At 45.4% G+C, this 19,305-nt stretch overlaps 1 protein-coding gene across 3 annotated transcripts in view; it reads right to left on the reverse strand.

Annotated features, from left to right (window-relative positions):
- The window catches only part of ACSS3 (acyl-CoA synthetase short chain family member 3), a 130,603-nt gene extending 126,782 nt beyond the window's left edge, over positions 1-3,821 (reverse strand). For all 3 annotated transcript variants that reach the window (XM_084617372.1, XM_084617371.1, XM_084617373.1), the window contains exon 1: positions 3,475-3,821. In XM_084617372.1, the coding sequence (XP_084473498.1) occupies positions 3,475-3,752 (278 nt within the window). In that variant the 5' untranslated portion in view covers positions 3,753-3,821. The remainder of the gene's footprint in view (positions 1-3,474) is intronic.
- Between the last annotated feature and the right edge of the window lie 15,484 nt (positions 3,822-19,305).

Below are 19,305 nucleotides of genomic sequence, written 5' to 3' on the forward strand. Positions count from 1 at the left end.
GTTGACTCCTGCTTTTGATCTACCAATGGCACCAGCCTCCATTGCTTACTTGTTAAATTTTCAAACAAGCAGTTCTGTGCTTTCTCCCATGCTACCCCTCATGGAAGAGTGTCCCATAAACATCTTCAAAGCTACCTCATGATCCCCCTTCAAATCCCACCTTAAAACTCTCCTTTGCCGCGATGCCTACAAAACCATGACAATGGTCAAGCAGCTGGTGGGATCAGACAATAGCTTATCACAATAGCTGTTCTCAATGGTAGCAGATGACAGAACGAGGAGTAATGGTCTCAAGTTGCAGTGGGGGAGGTTTAGATTGGATATTAGGAAAAACTTTTTCACTAAGAGGGTGGTGAAACACTGGAATGCGTTACCTAGGGAGGTGGTAGAATCTCCTTCTTTAGAGGTTTTTAAGGTCAGGCTTGACAAAGCCCTGACTGGGATGATTTAACTGGGAATTGGTCCTGCTTTGAGCAGGGGGTTGGACTAGATGACCTTCTGGGGTCCCTTCCAACCCTGATATTCTATGATTCTATGATTCATAGACAATATTGTCTCATTGTTTTCTTATACTCCCTCCCACCCACATCTCCTGCCTCTTGTCTTAAACATAGATTGTCCCTGCCCCAAAGTGCTTACAGTCTTCTGTGTTTATACAGTACCTAACACAATGGAGTCCTGGGCCATAACTGGGGCTCTTAGGTGCTACAGTAAGACAAATAATCAACAAGTAATAATATATAGGCACACTCACTCTCTGTTTCAGATAAGCATGAACATATGAACTTGGATTAAAAAAATAACAGTTGTGGAGCATATGAAGGTAAAGAAACTCCTTTGTTAGAGAGTTTAGACATGAGAGGTCTATAGACTTGTACTTGATTTCATTAATGTGTTTTATTAACTAAAATGAAGCACTAGATACTTGACATCAATACAACTCCAGTCGGAAAGAGGGTCCGATTCTGATCCTGCACTGCCTTGCACCTTTGTGTAGTTCTTTACTCCTATGCAAAGTGGTACAAAACACTATCATTCTGATTTAGTAGCAGTTTACATCCACTTTGTACAGGGAAGAATAAGGTATAAAGCCAGAAGGGACTTTATATCATTTAGTCTGACCTCCTGTATAACACTGGCCATAGAATTTCACTGAGTTACCCACACGCTGAGTCCAATAACTTGTGTTGGACTTGTGGTAGCAAGTCAAAATGCCTTACAAAAGTCCAAGGCAGTTACCTTTCTCAGCCAAACTTATCCCAAAGAATTAAATCAGGTTTGTTTGACAAAACCTATTTTCCATAGAACCATGCTGACATTAATTATATTCCTATCCTTTAGTTCTTTATTGACTGAATCCAGTACCAGCTTCCATTATTTTGCCCATGGGTGATGTCAGGCTAAATGGCCTATAATTAGTCAGGACATTCTACTTCAGAGGTGGGCAAACTACGGCCTGCGGGCCACATCTGGCCCACGGGACAGTCCTGCCCGGCCCCTGAGCTCCTGGCCCGGGAGGCTAGCCCCTTCCCTGCTGTTCTCCCCCTCCCCTGCAGCCACGCCGTTGCATAGACAGCGCTCTGGGAGGCGCGGCTGCGCGCTCATGCAGGGCAGCGCATCTGGCTCCGGCTGGGCGGCACGGCTCCAGACATGCTGCTCTGAGCGGCATGGTAAGGGGGCTGGAGCCGGAGGGCTGGATATGGGGCAAGGGGTCCCGGGGGACAATCAGGGGACAGTTGGATAGGGCAGAGGTTCGGGGGGGGCAGGTTGATGGGGTTAGGGCAGTCAGGGAACAGGGGGGTGGTGGATGGGGGTGAGATATTCTGAGGGGGGCAGTCAGTGGGATGGGTCAGATAGGGGGCGGGGTCCGGGCTGTTTGGGGGGCACAGCCTTCTCTACCCAGTCCTCCCTACAGTTTCGCACCCCAATGTGGCCCTCGAGCCAAAAAGTTTGCCCACCCCTGTTCTACTTGCTCTTTTTTAATACTGGCATGACATTAGTATTCTTTCAGTCTTCTGAAACTTCCCCTGTATTCCAAGATTTATTAAAAATTAATATCAGTGTATGACAGATCTCCTTAGCTATCTGTTTTAGGACTCTTAGGTGTAAGTTATCCAGGCCTGCTTATTTAAAAACATTTATCCCTAGTAGATTGTTTAACATCCTCCTTAGTTATTTTATTACAGTGGAGAGATGCAGAACAAATAATGCTTATATTGTCACGACAAATTATTGTATTACAGCTAAATTAGTGGAAATGATTTAGAACTCTGACAGATCACATGCTTGATCATAATTTTTAAACTAAAGTATCTAAACAGTGAGTTTAATTGAAGTTCCCTTATGAAAGCAAAAAAAGACATTGGGCATAGACTTACTAAACACACAGCTGGGACACTGCTCCAGTGGTTTTTTGATGTATATTGTACTCAGTTTTTCTAGGGGAAAGCAATGGAAATGCTTGTTCTAATATCCTGCCCCCACAGTACCAAAAAAAAAGGATGTTCAATAGTGAAGCCATCTTTGGAAAGGCATTGAATATAACAAATTATCTTGCAATTTACTTTAACTGATTGATATCAATTATGTTGCTGCATTAATCTATTGCCAAAATATAAAACTTTTGGTCAAAAGTCACCATAATAAAATAGGTCTTCTTTCCAGAGTACAAACTTTTCACAAACTGCATATCAATTTAGCAGACTAATGTATTCTCTTTTAGAACATATAATAATAATAAATAAATGTAACAAGATTTTAATGTATCTAAAATCTCTTGCAGTAATTGGATTTTAGTTTAGTGTAAGTAGCATGCACTCTCTCAGTGAACGGTGCAATGTTTTACCTGTAATCTCATGTTATATACATCCTCTGCCATAAACTGTATAGCAAACATTTATTCTTTACACTGTGATCTACTTTTGCTGTGATGCTACAGAAACAGCCAACAGAACACACATCGATTCGGCTTCCTTATCCATATTTTAACATTGGTGAAACATGCCCATTTTCCCACTTAAAAGGGTCCATATCGTCTAGTCAAAACAGAGACATTTGTTATGGCAGGTATACCAGGCATGCTCCTGGTGAGGATCCAGGAAAGAAGAACACAGATGTGCACCAGTGACCCCATTAAAGACTGAGGGCATGTTCTCCCTCCAACACACCTGACCCGCATTATGCATTAGAGGCATTCTCTTCTCCTCCCCACCACCACACACAAGTCAACCCCTGTCCCTTACTATAGGCTAGAGACACTGCTTCTCCCACACTCAATCCCCATGAAAGGTTTGGGACATTCCCTGCTCCTCCTCCTCTCCACACACCCGACCCTCTCTTGCGTCCCTCCAGCCCCCCGCTGCAGGCTGGGAGGGACACTGGGCTTCCTCCCGCTGTCTCTAGCCCTTCTCTGCTCGACCGCCGCCCTGTCACCCACTGCTCCGAGGGCGCCCCCGGAGGCGGGGTGTCGCTCACCAGGAGGCGACCAGCGGGTTGCTCCTGTCCACGATTTTCACCCAGGGCTTGTGCCACTGGATGCGCCCGGCGGCTTCTCCCCACAACTTCTCGGGCTCCGCCACGGCAGCCCTGAACGCTTGCTCGTACGCGCCCTCGGGGGCGGCCTGGCCGGCGCAGAAGCAGCGCCGGGCGGCGGGAGCGCTCGCTGCGCCGCGCGGGGCTGCCCCGCTCAGCCAGCCATTGCCCCAGACCCGGCTGCAGGCGAGGAGCCGTATCGCCCTGCGCTGGAGGTCCATGGTGGTGCCGCTCAGCTGACCGGTCCCGTCCCGTGCGGCTGGGGAGCGGCTCCCTCTAGCCCGACTGAAGGGCCACGTGGAAGCCGCTCGAAAAAGCCGAGCTGGATCCCCTGCCTGCTGCAGGCGCCGCTCTCCGCTGCGGAGCGCTTCCCGGGCCACAGGTCTGCAGGCGCTAAAGTGCCGAGTCCAGCCCGGGCTTTGCGCCTGCCGCTTGGCCGCCCTTGTTGATGGCTGGGGGCCAGGGGAGTTCGGTTGCACAAGCTTGACCGCCCCGATTTCGGCCACGGTCCCTGCGCCGCGCCGCTCGGGGTGTGGGCCAGGCAAAACAGACTTTCCTGCTTATACGGCAGTGGTAATAGAGCCCTACGCGGCTACACGTTTGTATCCGCGCAGCCGGGGCGCTAACTGTTGGCACAGCTCCTCTTAAGACGCCCTTATCCATAGCACCTGAGGGCATTTGACATAGATCCGAGCAGCCAACGCGTCCCTCAAAGCAGGGAGCATGCACCCAATGCGTGCAACCCCTTTTACCTCCAACACCTAAGGCCCACAGGGGAGGTTCCACCCAGCACAACCAACAGCCTGGGCTTCCAAAGCCTGGGGTTAGCCAGACCTGCCAACTTTGTGAGAACACAAGGCAGAGGAATACACCAATCTACATCTGCACCAATGTACCTCTCCCCGCCGCCCACCCCACCATTACTTTCAATAAATCACAAATATTCCCTCTCCCTCCCTCCCCTCCCCCCCCAAAAGAATAATCAAAACCTACTGTTCAACTGTATAGGCTTATTATGAGGATTAAGAAGAATGAATTAAGTGGGTGCACAGGGAGCAAACTGAAAAAAGGAAGAGGAGAGGGTCACCTTATTGTAGGGTTATTTTTAACACTTACATGATTTGTATAAGTACTGGGTGTTTGGTTGCACTTATACCATACTTCCCAACATTTTTAGCAGCTAACGCAGGGCAGGTCCTGTCCCTGGAGGGGCAAGGTTGTGTGCTGTCACTGGGATTGGGAGGTGGGTGCTGCCCCCACAAAGGGGGGAGTTGCAGAGTGACCCTGTACTCATCCCACAGCAGTAGTTCCCGTCACTTATGGCAGGCTGGGCTCGGCCCCCCACTCTGGGCTTAGTGACTTGGCACCTTGGGTATGGGCTCACTGCATCACTCAGGTTTGACCTGGGCCCCTGATGGGAGAGTTGTGGGCAGCCAGGCTAAAGGTGAATGCATTAATTCCAATTTGAATCAGTCCTTTCCCCTTATCTGGCTAGAAGGAAGGGGATGTGCAGTGGGGAAAGTCTTGAACCAGAAAGTGGACACTGCCATGCTCTGTTCAGTAAAGCCAGAGCTGCACGGCTAGCCAGGAGCTACAGTGAAGCTAGAGCCTAAAAAGATTCCCAGAAACCATATACAGAGCCCTGCGTGGAAAAGGCTGTGACTGCTGGACATCACAGCTGGGTGCAGGCCTATATGGCACTTACAAAGAAGCAACAGCAGGCGGGCAGGGAGGCAGTGCAAAGAAGCCCCAAACAGGGACACTGAGCCTGGTTTGGAAACTTATACATTCCTATTTGCTTGGAATAGAGCTACATTGGAGAGGGTACCCCAGGAACTATCCCTGAAGATCCCTAATTCTCAACTGGACTGCTCCAGGGACCCAAACATTTACAGCTATGGCTCACTTTGAACTGTAAAAGTTTAAGCCTCTGAACCTAAGATATGTGCAACCTTTCCCTTTCCTACCAGCCCTAGTAAAATACCTTTTCTTGTAGCCACATGTCTGACTGGTTACTGGCACCTACCAAGGCCAGCACCCTGAAGACCTTGCTTCTGAAGCACCAACAGTACTTGCCTTTGAGCCGTGGTATGCTACTGGCACATTATGGGTTTGGTGTACTCCATTACTGAGCAGCTGCAGTAATTACAAACTAAAAACATCTCCCCCACCCCTTGTTTTGAAAGATTCTACTGGTTTGAGAGATATTCCCGTGCCTAAAATGAGGACTACCACTAGTATCAGCAAGGCCTCTGAGAATGGAAGAAATGTCTTAAGCTCAGCTACTTCACAGTGTTTTGAATTTCTTTTTACATCTCTGGCCATGCCAGAGGACTTTTCTAAGTTTCAGAGGGTCCTTTTTAGAGTACTATAAAATGTGAACCTGCTAAAAGAATATGCTAGACTCCTGAATTTTGCAGAGGTATATATCCTTTATGGAATCAATTATTTTACTGTTCTAATGGCTCTATCTATAATGTTAAAAAAAAGGAGGAGGGGAGATTGTTCATAGAGTCACATTATAAAAAGACATTATATAAGAGACAGCAGCAAAATGTAATTTTCTGTGACTGTGAAGCGGCTGGGATGAGAATCAGCACCTCCAAATTGGAGGTCATGGTCCTCTCTCAGAGGAAAGTGGATTGTTCTCTCTAGGTGAAGGGGGAGCAGCTGCCCTTAGTGAAAGAGTTCAAGTATCTAGGGGTCTTGTTCACAAGTGATGGCAAGTGGGAGCAGGAGATTGACCAGTGGATTGGTGTGGCGGTAACAGTGATGTGGGTGCTGTATCAATCTGTGGTGGTGAAGCAGGTTCCTCACCTATGGTCATGAACTTTGGGAAATGACCAAAAGGACAAAACTGTGGGTACAAGCGGCAGAAATGAGGTTTCTCCACAGCGTGGCTGGGTGTACTCTCCAAAATAGTGGGAGGGGCTCGGCTATTCAGGGGAGCCTTGAAGGAGAACTGCTACTCCTCTGGATCAAGAGGAGCCAGCCGAGGTGGTTTGGGCACCTGATAAGAATGCCCTCTGGGAGGCTTCCTTTGAAACTCTACCAGGCATGTCCCACTGGGAGGAGACCCCGAGGCCGACCCGGGACACTCTGGATAAATTATATCTCCCACCTGGCCTGGGAAGGCTTGGGAATCCCTCAGGAGGAGCTGGAACCTGTTGCAGAGGAAAAGGAGGTCTGTTCCACTCTACTGTCCATACTGTCACCATGATCCTCACCAGAAACAGTGGCATAAAGGAAATAGAACAAGAAGAAAAAAATTACAACTCAAAGTAAGTATATCTGTGTGTCAACAAATCAGAATAGCCACAAATATTGTAACATTCACTGTTAACTTGGGGGTTACGCTAGGTGATTATTATTGATATGTTCCAAGTTTAGTCATTCAACAAGTTACATAACCGGTAAATGACTAAACTGATCAAAGGAAATAGTCTATTTACCCACTACAAGAGGAAAAACATTAACTCAAATTCTCAGTCAGGACCGAATAAGGTGAGCAGGATTTGACCAATAAATGGTCTCATTTTGGCCCAACCCCCTCTCACTTTATCCCATCCTCCTCCCCCAAAAACAACTACCACTCTTCAGACATCAAGAATGGTGGCTTCTATTTCTGAGACAAACAAAACCACATTATCATGAGTAATGCCAAGAGGCCCCAATATGCTAGGCCCCATATATAACAAAGAAGCTTACAATGCAAGTAAAGATTGTTCGGTAGACATTCTAAAAGAACTACACACATTTAAGGTCCCGCCCTGTAGCCTGTGAAAGGACTGGAGAATGCCACCAAAGCAAAGGAATCAGAATGGCATTTCTGAGACACCAAGAGGCTGCCCCTTGGAACGCTGTGCCACCTGCACCATGTTGCTGATACTCTTTCTCAGCTATGGAGAGGGGGGCTGAAGAAATAGGCAGGGATGGAAGGATTGTCTGTACAGATCCTCTGGCCAATATGCTTCAAGGAAGAGGAGCAAAGGGGTTGTGAATATGACTGCAGTCCTGAGATTGGTATAGCATTTATGGATTTGCTCGTGGTGCATCAGAGGAAGAATTCCATTTCCTCCCAGTGTTCACGGAGAGTGCTTGCACACAGCCAGTATACTCAGTTGGGGCCTGATCTTGCTCCCTTTTAAGACAACAGGAATTTTGTTATTGATTTCAATGAGAACAGGATTGGGCCAGTAAACAAATTTGGTTCTCAGGCACCAAGGAAAGCTTTTGAGTTGGCTGGGCATAGCACTGTTAGTACATAGGTATGTGTACAGACAGCTTAAACGCTCATCCATGCTCTCTTCATCTCACTTCTCAATTTCTGCAACATCCTTTTTTCTGGCTTTGACAAATGCTTTCTTGCATCACTGGCATCCATTCAGAATGCTGCTGCAAAGATCATTTTCCTAGCATGTCACTTTGATCATGTCACCCTCTCCTTTGAATCCCCTCATGGCTCCCTCTTCTCTATCATATGAATCTATTTGTCTTCACTTTCAAGACCCTTCACAACGTATCCCCACTTTACCTGTTGTCTCTACATTCTCATCAAAAGGTCAACTCCCATCCCTGATCAGCCCATGACACCAGCCTCCATCGCCCCCGAATTAAATTTTCAAACAAAGCACTTTTGTGCTTTCTCCCAAGCTGCCCCTCATGCTTGGGAAAAGCTCCCCATAAACACCCACAAAACTAACTTACTATCCTCATTCAAACCCTCCTTCAAATATCCTTTGCTGTGAAGGCCACAAAAAAATTGACAACAGTTAGGCTGCTCGTGTGCTCAGACCACTGCCTAACAAGCTGACCAGTGTTGTCTCATTCCCTTGTACTCTCTCATCTTTCTGTATTCGTCTGTTGTCTCTTGTCTTATACTTAGATTGCAAGCCCTTTGGGACAGGAACAGTCTTTTTGTTCTGTGTTTGTACAGCACCTGACATAGTGGGGTCCTGTTCCATGACTAGGGCTCTAAGGTGCTATAGTAATACAAATAATAAATAATCATAACAAAGAATAATATATTTGTACACGCACAGTCTCAGATAAGCATGAACAGGAACCGTCTTCTGTGTTTGTATAGCACATAGCATAATAGGATCTTGGTCTATGACTGGGGCTCCTCAGTGCTACAATAATAATTAATAATAAATCACAGGTTGTCTTGAACACAAGCATGTGATATGTGGGCAGCACAGTTGAGTTCTGCAAGTTCACTTTTGGAGAAGTCTCTCTGAGGGCCTGTCTGCCCCAGAGAATTTAAGTATTGCTACAGACAGATGAGATGCCTGAAACACTTGTTACCTCATGTTCACACAAAAAATTGCTCTTTGTGTTACATAATCATTGCTAGTGCTATAGCAGTTGCCCTTCCTGTGGGCAATTCTTGACAATGCTTTCAGTCTACACCAGTTTACTGCACGTTGCTACCATACCAACATGGATGAGAACCACAGGCTTTATATCTGTGCTGTTTAAGATTGTTCTCCCCACTCAGACTACAATGGTCTTGTACATAATTCAGTGACAGTTTTGCACCCTATCCCCTAATTATTCATCTTCAAAGCACTTAAAGATTTATTCATTTTAATCCGTGTTTTAAAAAAAAAATAATGCCATGTTTACTATGAAAAACACAGTATTATGCTTCAGGGACATCATTATTCATTTTTTCCTTGATATTATACACATTCAGGCTAAAAGAAAGCAGTTAATGGCTTTTAAATTGAATTTAGCAATACAGTCTTAAATCTGCCTGTCCTGCTCTCTGAAGAGATAGATATTAAATGCAATGGACAAACTTTCATATGTTTATTTTGATTAAGTTTGACAGCTCCTGACAATGTGTGAACAGACCAGATCAAGACTACGTTGCCAGAGCAGATGATTTATCAGACTCAAACGAAGATTTATTTTAAAGTTCTATAAGATTGGAAGGTTAGACTATTGGAATAGATATAATTCAATGGCAAAGAACTATGTGAACTCAGAGTTAAGGTTGCTTGGTGGTATGTCATCCCCTTGAAGATTGTTGAGGAAAACTCAAAATTCTAAAAACCAGGAAACACACAGTTAATGCTGCCCGCGCGACCTTAACTCTGCCTGCTTTCAGCAATGCCCAAACATACCCCATTAACACATATACCTTTAGTCTGCCAACCCCACAGTTGCTGAAATGTACAAGCTCTTCACCTCCTTTTACAGCCCTCTCACTCACAGGATTCTGTCCAGTGCTATTGCATGGCTACACTGCTATTTATACTCACATTAGCTTGATGAGAGCTAGTGTAAGTATGAGTACCTGAGCAGGGGAATCACACCCCTAGATTCAGAGTAGAGACATAAACCCAGTGTCCCACCTCTCACTCCCTACGCCTCCCGCACCTGAGCCCTCAGACTCTCTCCCCTCCCCTACCATGCATCCTCATTTAACCCCTTCCCCATAACCTCCCTTCCCTTTCTAAAGCCCCATGCCCTTCTCATCCTATTCCCCCATTCCACCGCCCCCTAATATCTCTCCCATCCCAAGAAGCATTCACATGTCTAATTTTTCTCCAAATACTTTGATTACATTTCTCCAAAAATAAAACTGACCCCCCACACGCCATGCATAGGTGCTGACTCCATGAGTACTCCAGTCCTGGAGCACCCATGGAAAAATAATTGTGGGTGCTCAGCACCCACCGGCAGACCTCCCAGTCAGATCCTCCCCCTCCCCCCAGTGCCTCTCACCTGCCCCATGGACCTCACTGATCAGCTCCTCCCCCTCCCTCCCAACACCTTCCGCCCGCCAGTGATCAGCTGTTCAGTGGCATGCAGGAGGCATTGGGGGGAGGGAGCCAGAAGAGGCGGAGACGGTACTAAGGTGGGGGCTTGAGGGAAGGAGTGGAGTGGAGCTTGGGGCAGAGCAGGGGTCGAGCACCCTCTGGCAACTAAGAAAGATGGCATCTATGCCCATGACTCACAAATTTTATCAACCTCCACCTCCTCCATCCAAACTCCTTTTGTTTTAGGAGGGCCTGTGATTAACTTGTTTCAAGCTCCTTGAAATCTTATTATGGGGTGAGTTAAAATGCCATTGAGATTGGTAAGTGAAAATTTACCACTAAGTTAATATATCTGTAAGCATAAGATCCCAGCTAAGACAAACAGAGTGTGTGAACTTGCCCAGGAGCTTTGGCTTATTATTGTTTTGGACAGGAGAGAGACAAAAGACTGAAAAAAAACAAGAACAAAGAGAGAAGCAGAGGCAAAAAGCAAGAAGGCCAAGCAGTAGCCTATGATCACAGTGTGACCCTGGGGAAAAGCTAGAGAGAAGCTTTTAAGTTGTTGGCTAAAGAGATTTGGGGCTGTAAACTAAGAAACTGCTCGTTTTGTTCTTGTTCATCCTCCATTTAGACAAGGGGGACTAAGTATATTACTTGTAAATAAACAAGATTGTATCAAAGAAAATACCAGACTCCATCAGTTTCTTCAGCTGGGCCCCAATCTTTGGCTAGTCACTTGGGTCAAAAAGGAGCAACATTATCCTTAGTTATGTTAATTGAAGGGTGACTTCACAGCTGTCAGTCTCAACAAGGGCTTTGATTCATCCACTCATTAGTACCTCTCAGGGCATGTCTACGCTCTGAAATTAGGATTTTATAAAAGTTGATCTTTGGACAGCGATTTTATACAGTCGATTGTGTATGTCCCCACTAAGCGCAGTAGGTCAGCGGAGTACATCCTCAACACCCTGGCTAGCATCGACTCACAGAGTGGTGCACAGTGGGTAGCTATCCCACAGTCCTCGCTGCCCATTGGAATTCTGGGTTAAGCTCCCAGTGCTGATGGGGCAAAAATATTATCGCGAGTGGTTTTGGGTACATGTCGTCATTCTCTCCTCTCTCCCTCCTTGAAAGCAACAGCAAACAATCATTTTGCGCCTTTTTTCCTGGGTCATCCATGCCGACACCATAGAATGGCAAGCATGGAGCTGCTCAGCTGTGCACTGCTGTTGTGAGCATTGTAAACACCTCGTGTATTATCCTGCAGTATGTGCAAAGCCTGGCTAGGAGCTGCCAGCATGAAGACGATTGTGAGGAGGACATGGACACAGACAATCCTGAAAGCATGGGATGTGGCAATTGGGATATCATGGTGGCATTGGGGCAGGTTGATACAGTGGAATACCGTTTCTGGGCCCGAAAAACAAGCACAGACCGGTGGGACCGCATAGTGTTGTAGGTATGGGATGATTCCCAATGGCTGTGAAACTTTTTCATGCGTAAGGCCGCTTTCATGGAACTTTGTGAGTTGCTTTCCCCGGCCCTGAAGCAGAGGAATACCAAGGTGAAACCTGCCCTGACAGTTGAGAAGCAAGTGGGGATAGCCCTGTGGAAGCTTGCAATGCCTGACTGCTACCGGTCACTTGGGAATCAGTTCAGAGTGGGCAAACTTACTGTGGGGAGCTGCTCTGATCCAAGTAGCCAAGGCAATCAATAACCTTCTGCTAACAAGGATAGCGACTCTGGGAAATGTGCAGATCATAGTGGATGGCTTTGCTGCAATGGGGTTCCCTAACTGTGGTGAGGCGATAGATGGAACACATATCCCTATCTTCGCACCGGACAACCTTGCCAAACAGTACAGAAACCACAAGGGGTACTTCTCAATGGTGCTGCAAGCACTGGTGGACCACAAGGGACGTTTCACCGACATCAACGTGGGATGGTCGGGATGACTCTCATCTTTCGGAACTCCGGGCTGTTGGAAAAGCTGCAAGAAGGGACTTTCTTCCCAGACCAGAAAATTACCGTTGGGGATGTTGAAATGCCAATCATTATCCTTGGGGACGCAGCCTACCCATGGCAAAGCCGTACACAGGCAGCCTGGATAGTAGTAAGGAGCAGTTCAACTATAGGCTGAGCAAGTGCAGAAAGGTGGTAGAATGTGCCTTTGGATGTTTAAAAGCTCACTGGTGCTGTTTGCTGAGTAGGTTAGACCTCAGCGCAGCCAATATTCCCATTGTTATTGCTGGTTGCTGTGTGCTCCATAATATCTGAGAGAGTAAGGGGGAGATGTTTATGGCGGGTTGGGAGGTTGAGGCAAATCGCCTGGCAGCCAATTTTGAACAGCCAGACGTCAGGGCGATTAGAAAAGCACAGCTAGGCCTGCTGCGCATCAGAGAGGCTTTGAAAAACAGTTTCATGATCAAGCTACAGTGTGACAGTTGAGTGTGTTTGTCCTTGATGCAAAACTGCCCCCTTTGTTGAATGTACTTCCCTGTAAGCCAGTTCCCCTCCCCCCTTTGACCACAGCTGGCAAAGGAAATAAAGTCCCTATTGTTTTGAATCCATTCATTATTTATTTTTTAAAAAATTGAGATCACTGACAAGCTAGCCTGAATGGGATGGGGGAGGAGGAAAGGACAAGGCCACATTGCTTATTGTAGCCACACTACAAATCAAAGCTGTTTGAATGACAGCCTTCCGTTGCTTGGGCCATCCTCTGGAGTGGAGTGGCTGGGTGCCCAGAGCCTCTCTCCCTGCATCCTTGGGCGTCTGGGTGAAGAGGATATGGAACTTGGCGAGGAGGGCAGGCGTTTATACAATGGATGCAGTGGGTGTCTGTGCTCTAGTTGCCTTTCCTGCAGCTCCACCAGATGCCTGATCATGTCCGTTTGCCCCCCCATTAGCCTCAGCATCTCCTCCTGCGTGTTCTGATCATGCTCCCTGAATGCTTTCCTGGCCTCTGCCACCGAATGCCTCCACACATTCAGCTGTGTCCTATCAGTGTGGGAGGACTGCATGAGCTTGGAAAACATGTCATTGTGAGAGTGTTTTTTTTTCACCTTCTAATGTGCGATAACCTCAGGGATGGAGTTGATACGGGAAGCATAGAAACATTTGCACCTGCAGGCGGGATAAAAAGGGAGAGTACAATTTAAGAAGATACATTTCTGAGAACAAAAGGGAGATTCTTTCACAGTGAAGCAAGCAATTCACAGCAGACAGCACATGTGTTTTAGGTACAAGGTCGCATTTTGCCTTTTATATTGAGCGCCTGCCGGTAGGGTGACACATCACACACAGCTGGGCAACAGAATTTAGTTTCCAGGCAGCCATGGTAAGCCAAAGGGTACGTGGTGTTGGCTTCTTCCGCCTTCATAACATGTGGGAATGGTTTCAAACTGCAGCGCCCTTCTTTCCCATAGCAAGCAATAGTGGTTGGGTTTGCCGTTTAAAAGGAGGGGCTGTGGTTTGGGGGTGGATGTGCAGCACATCCCTTCCCGCACCGCATGGCTATTCTCTGGGATGGTCCCTTTTAGCCAAGCACAAACAGCCCAGCGTGAACGGGGTCCTTTTACTGTTCCGTTACAAAAATTCCCCTATTTCAACCAGGTGACATTGAATGACATCACTCTCCTGATGTTGACACAGAAAGATAAAGACCTAATGTTGAATGAATGCGACCAAAACCCAGGACCATTTGCTGCCATGCTTTGTGCTGCAGTGATTCCAGAATACTTTCCACTGGCTTCGTGTGGTAAAGTGTCCTACCGTGGAGGATGAAATAAGGCAGCCCTCCCCAGAAACCTTCTGCAAAGGCTTTCAGACTACCTCCAGGCGAACTTCATGGAGATGTCCCTGGAGGATTCTCGCTCCATCCCCTGACACGTTAACAGACTTTTCCAGTAGCTATACTGGCCGCAAATGCATCCCAATTCACAGAAAATCAAACATTAAACACAATTGCTTTTAACCCCTCTAGCGTAGTTACAAATGTGCTCTCACCAGAGATGCCTTCTCCACCTTCAGGGTCCAGGAACCCGCCTTGGGAGGGTATTGGCTCCAGGGTGATGAGAAGGTCCTAGCTGCCGGAGAGAACGGATTCTCCGCTTCCCTGCTGCGCATTCTCCTCCTCCTCCTTATCCACAAAATCCCTAGAAGCGGCATGTATGGGGCTCTGACCTGGAGCAACCATTTGCATCCTTTTGTCTTTTGGTAGGCTTTCCTGAGCTCCTTAACTTTCACGCGGCACTTCTGTGTGTCCCTGGTGTAGCCTCCCTCCAACGTGCTCTGTGTGATTTTGGCATATATATCAGCATTTCTTCTGCTGGTTTGGAGCTCTGCCTGCACAGATTCTTCTCCTCATACAGCAATCAGATCCAATGTCCCCCGTTCGCTCCATGCTGGAGCTCGTTTGAGATTCTGGGACTGCATGGTGACCTGTTCTGTTGAGCTCTCCATGCTGACCAAACAGGAAATGAAATTCAAAAGTTCCCAGGGCTTTTCCTGTGTATCTGGCTAGTGCATCGGAGTTGAAAGTGCTGTGCAGAGCGTTCACATTGGAGCACTCTGGGCTAGCTCCCAGAGGCCAATACCATCAAATTGCACAATGCTGTGTCTGCACTACCCCAAATTCGACCCAGGAAGGTTGATTTTAGTACTACTCCCCTCATTGAGGAGGAGTACAGCAGTCGATTTTAAGAACCCTTTAGGTTAGCAGAATGGGGTTGGTTGTGTAGCTGAATTGCTTATAAAATTGACCTAATGCAGCTAAATTCAACCTAACCTCACAGGGTAGACCAGACCTCAGTGTAACAGTCCAAGGCAGTAGAAAGAAAAGGAGTACTTGTGGCACCTTAGAGACTAACCAATTTATTTGAGCATGAGCTTTTGTGAGCTACAGCTCACTTGCATCCGATGAAGTGAGCTGTAGCTCACGAAAGCTCATGCTCAAATAAATTGGTTAGTCTCTAAGGTGCCATAAGTACTCCTTTTCTTTTTGCGAATACAGACTAACACAGCTGTTACTCTGAAACAAGGCAGTAGAAGTAAACCATTTTGGGTGGGAGGCTGTCACTTGGAAACTCCTTGGTCAAATGACACCACATTTGAATCACTAATGCTACCCCACACCTCCAGGATGCATGTCAAATTTCAAAGCAATCCAAATAAACATTTGGATTTTAGCACACTTAGAAGAATCAAGCTTAAATGGCAGGAATAGAAACCCTGTAGCCACTTTTCTGTATTGGCTCATGCAAACTCTAAAAAAAAGGTACATTTTCTTAAATACTATTCTAAGTATGAGTCCCCCTAAAGTTTAGTGGGTGACATGCACTATCATGGGTAAAACCCAACAGATTGTGACTTCCGACCCACAGCACATCAATAGTTTAATTTCTACCTCTGCACAAGAAAAGAGCCTCACCTAGAAACTTTTTGAAAAATGACTATTTTTTTCCGATCATATATCTCTGCAACCCCCATCTCATATTACCCCAACCTTGGGTCACTCAGCCTACCCTGACCCTCCTGAGGACAGGTACATCAAGTTTCAAAGGAATCCAACTAAGCATAACTATTTCAGATTACTTAGAAAGTTTGACCTTCAAAGAGAAGTTGTGACACAAGCATAACTATAGTGGTGCTGCCATACCTGCATAGGGGCATAGACTCATCCTCTACATAGTGTATTTCTCCTTTGTGTGTTTTTTTCAAGGCAGTAATGCTTTGTTGCATCATGTGACAATTACTGACATGATGTGGCTATTCTTTTTCTTACATCATTCTATATGGTGCTTTGATTTAAATTACTTTGAAAAGGAGATGTGACTCTTCTATCTCCTCGCTCTTCCCTTGTACTCTGTTTTTGGTGGTCTCTTTCTCCAGTGGAGGATTTTCTAAAAAGATATTGTGGAGATTTCAAAGTAACTGAATCTGTTTTACAGGTTTGGGCTTTTGTGTGTGTGTTTTTCGTCCTGACTTTTCCCTTTGATTTCATATTTATTATGTTGAATGGAAATATTTAGTCCTCAGACAAAGTTTTGGGGAAACAGTCTTAGTTGATGCACCTGCGTAGTTAATGCAAAACAATATATTTACTGAGAGGCTGTGACCTCTTCTTATACCAAGATTGCAATCAACTTCCATTGTAAAACCATGTTTTTAACTCCCTGTGACACTGGCATGAAAAATAGGTTACTATTGAGAGGTTATTTTAAAAACTTGTTGGGGATAACTGGAGGCCCATTTGTGCTACCCCTCCCACTGATTTCAGTGGGCATTATGAATCCCAGCCTGTTCTCATTTATGTCAATGACCTATTTTGCCATTGACTTCACTAGCAGTAGGAAAGAGCGTGTGAGCACACTGCCCTCCAATAAGTCTGGTAGCATTTCCCATGTCATTTGTTTAACTTTTTTTTATTATTATTATTATTATTATTATTAAAGGCCCAGGTGTTCTTCCTTCCCTGTGCATCAGCAAACAGAGCTAGCTGACTGTGGAGAAAAAAAAATTGTGACACTCTCGCTATTCCCCCTCTGTATTCGTGAACTTTAGGAGGCAACACTTCTTACAGTCAATCCTGAGCCAGAGAAGTTATGCACTGCCCCCTACCATAGGTTTGTGCCTTAATGACACAATCTGGTCCTAAAACAATCAAAGCTTCAGTTCGGTAGCCAAAAAATACCAGAACATTTAAACACCAACATTCTGTAATTAACAAATTGTGCAGTCTTATGCACTGACAATGTACATGGCAGAGGGGCATTGCTGGCACATGATGGCATATATCACATTGGTGGATGTGCAGGTGAGCGAGCCTCTGATAGTGTGGCTGATGTTATTAGGCCCTGTGATGGTGTCCCCTGAATAGATATGTGGGCACAGTCGGCAATGGGCTTTGTTGCAAGGATAGGTTCCTGGGTTAGTGGTTCTTTTGTGTGGTATGTGGTTGTTGGTGAGTATATGCCAGCATGTGCCAGCAATGCCCCTCTGCCATGTTCATTGGTCAAACTGGACAGTCTCTATGTAAAAGAATAAATGGACACAAATCAGATGTCAAGAATTATAACATTCATAAACCAGTCGGAGAACACTTCAATCTCTCTGGTCACGCGATTACAGACATGAAAGTTGCGATATTACAACAGAAAAACTTCAAAACCAGGCTCCAGCGAGAGACTGTTGAATTGGAATTCATTTGCAAATTGGATACAATTAACTTAGGCTTGAATAGAGACTGGGAGTGGCTAAGTCATTATGCAAGGTAACCTATTTCCCCTTGTTTTTTCCTACCCCCCCCCCCCCGGACGTTCTTGTTAAACCCTGGATTTGTGCTGGAAATGGCCCAACTTGATTATCATACACATTGTAAGGAGAGTGGTCACTTTAGATAAGCTATTACCAGCAGGAGAGTGGGGTGGGGGGAGGTATTTTTTCATGCTTTGTGTGTATATAAAAAGATCTTCTACACTTTCCACAGTATGCATCTGATGAAGTGAGCTGTAGCTCACGAAAGCTTATGCTCAAATAAATTGGTTAGTCTCTAAGGTGCCACAGGCACTCAAGAAAGATCTTGGAGTCATTGTGGATAGTTCTCGGGAAAACATCTGCTCAATGTGCAGCAGCAGTCAAAAAAGCTAACAGAATGTTGGGAATCATTAAGAAAGGGATAGATAATAAGACAGAAAATATCATATTGCCTCTATATAAATCCATAGTACACCCACATCTTGAATAGTCCATGCAGATGTGGTGACCCCATCTCAAAAAAGATATATTGGAATTGGAAAAGGTTCAGAAAAGGGGAACAAAAAATATTAGGGATATAGAATGGCTTCCATATGAAGAAAGATTAATAAGACTGGGACTTTTCAGCTTGGAAAAGAGATGACTAAGGGGGGTATATGACAGAGGTCTATAAAATCATGACTGGTGTGGATGATTACCCGTTCTGTTCATTCCTCTGGGGCACCTGGCACTGGCCACTGTTGGAAGACCCAGTATGGTCTGACCCAGTATGGCCATTCTTATGTTCTTATGACACGGAGTATCATGGGGCTTGAAAAGCCCCAGTAGGTGTTTAATTTGCTGAGGCTCCTTAGAGTCTGGAAGAACACTTCTGGGCCTGCTTCTCATGTGATCACTCCACTCTGCCTATAGTACCAGCAGAACGGTGAAATAATCAATTGTCAGAATGAGCAGCACTTCAGGAGTGAACCTCACCGTACTAGGTTCTGAATGGACATCCTCTTACAAATGGTACAGTGGAGATGGAGGAGAAGCTCAGAGTATCACAGGAAAATGAGACCGATCACTATACTATAGAGTGGAAGCAAATTAAATTCCTACTTTAGCTACAGTCCTAAAATCTGTTTCCTAAAGGAATGTTGGTAATGAGTAACTATGGAAGATCATATTCATTAAACAAACTGCTTGCAGCCCATACTGATATCTCAAGGGGTAGGGGTTAAAACCATTAACTTGAGCTTAATTTACAAAACACCATCAGAGATGATTCCTCGGTTGCTGAAATTTATCTCTAAAGATTTTTTCCAGCAAGATTTGAAAGACAAAACTAATGAGTTTAACATTTCCATTTTATTTCCTGAAATTCACACATGATGGAGGATTTTCAAATAATGTGGACTGGGTGTGTTCAGAAATTCTCATCTTAGCTATAGATTCCATTAAAATACACACATGCACACTCAAGGCTTTATAACTTGGCAAAGAACAACAAACTATGTTAAATTATTGTCTAAAGTTAGGCTTCAAATAATATTGTTTTTTCAAACAATAGAAAACATTTTCCTCCAACATTTTCCTTTAACATAAAAAAGGGAAAGAAAAATTCACACCTTTGAAAAAAGTTTAAAAAATATTCTTATTTTGTAATTTTTTGTTACTCTTTTTACAACTTTAAATAAAATATTGTAAAGTTTATTTTGCCGCCTCCTATTCTTGGAATTTTCTAATCCCGATTTGCCAGGTACCC

This window comes from Lepidochelys olivacea (assembly GCF_965140295.1).
Source record: "Lepidochelys olivacea isolate rLepOli2 genome assembly, chromosome: 1".
Classification (NCBI taxonomy): Eukaryota; Metazoa; Chordata; order Testudines; family Cheloniidae; genus Lepidochelys; species Lepidochelys olivacea.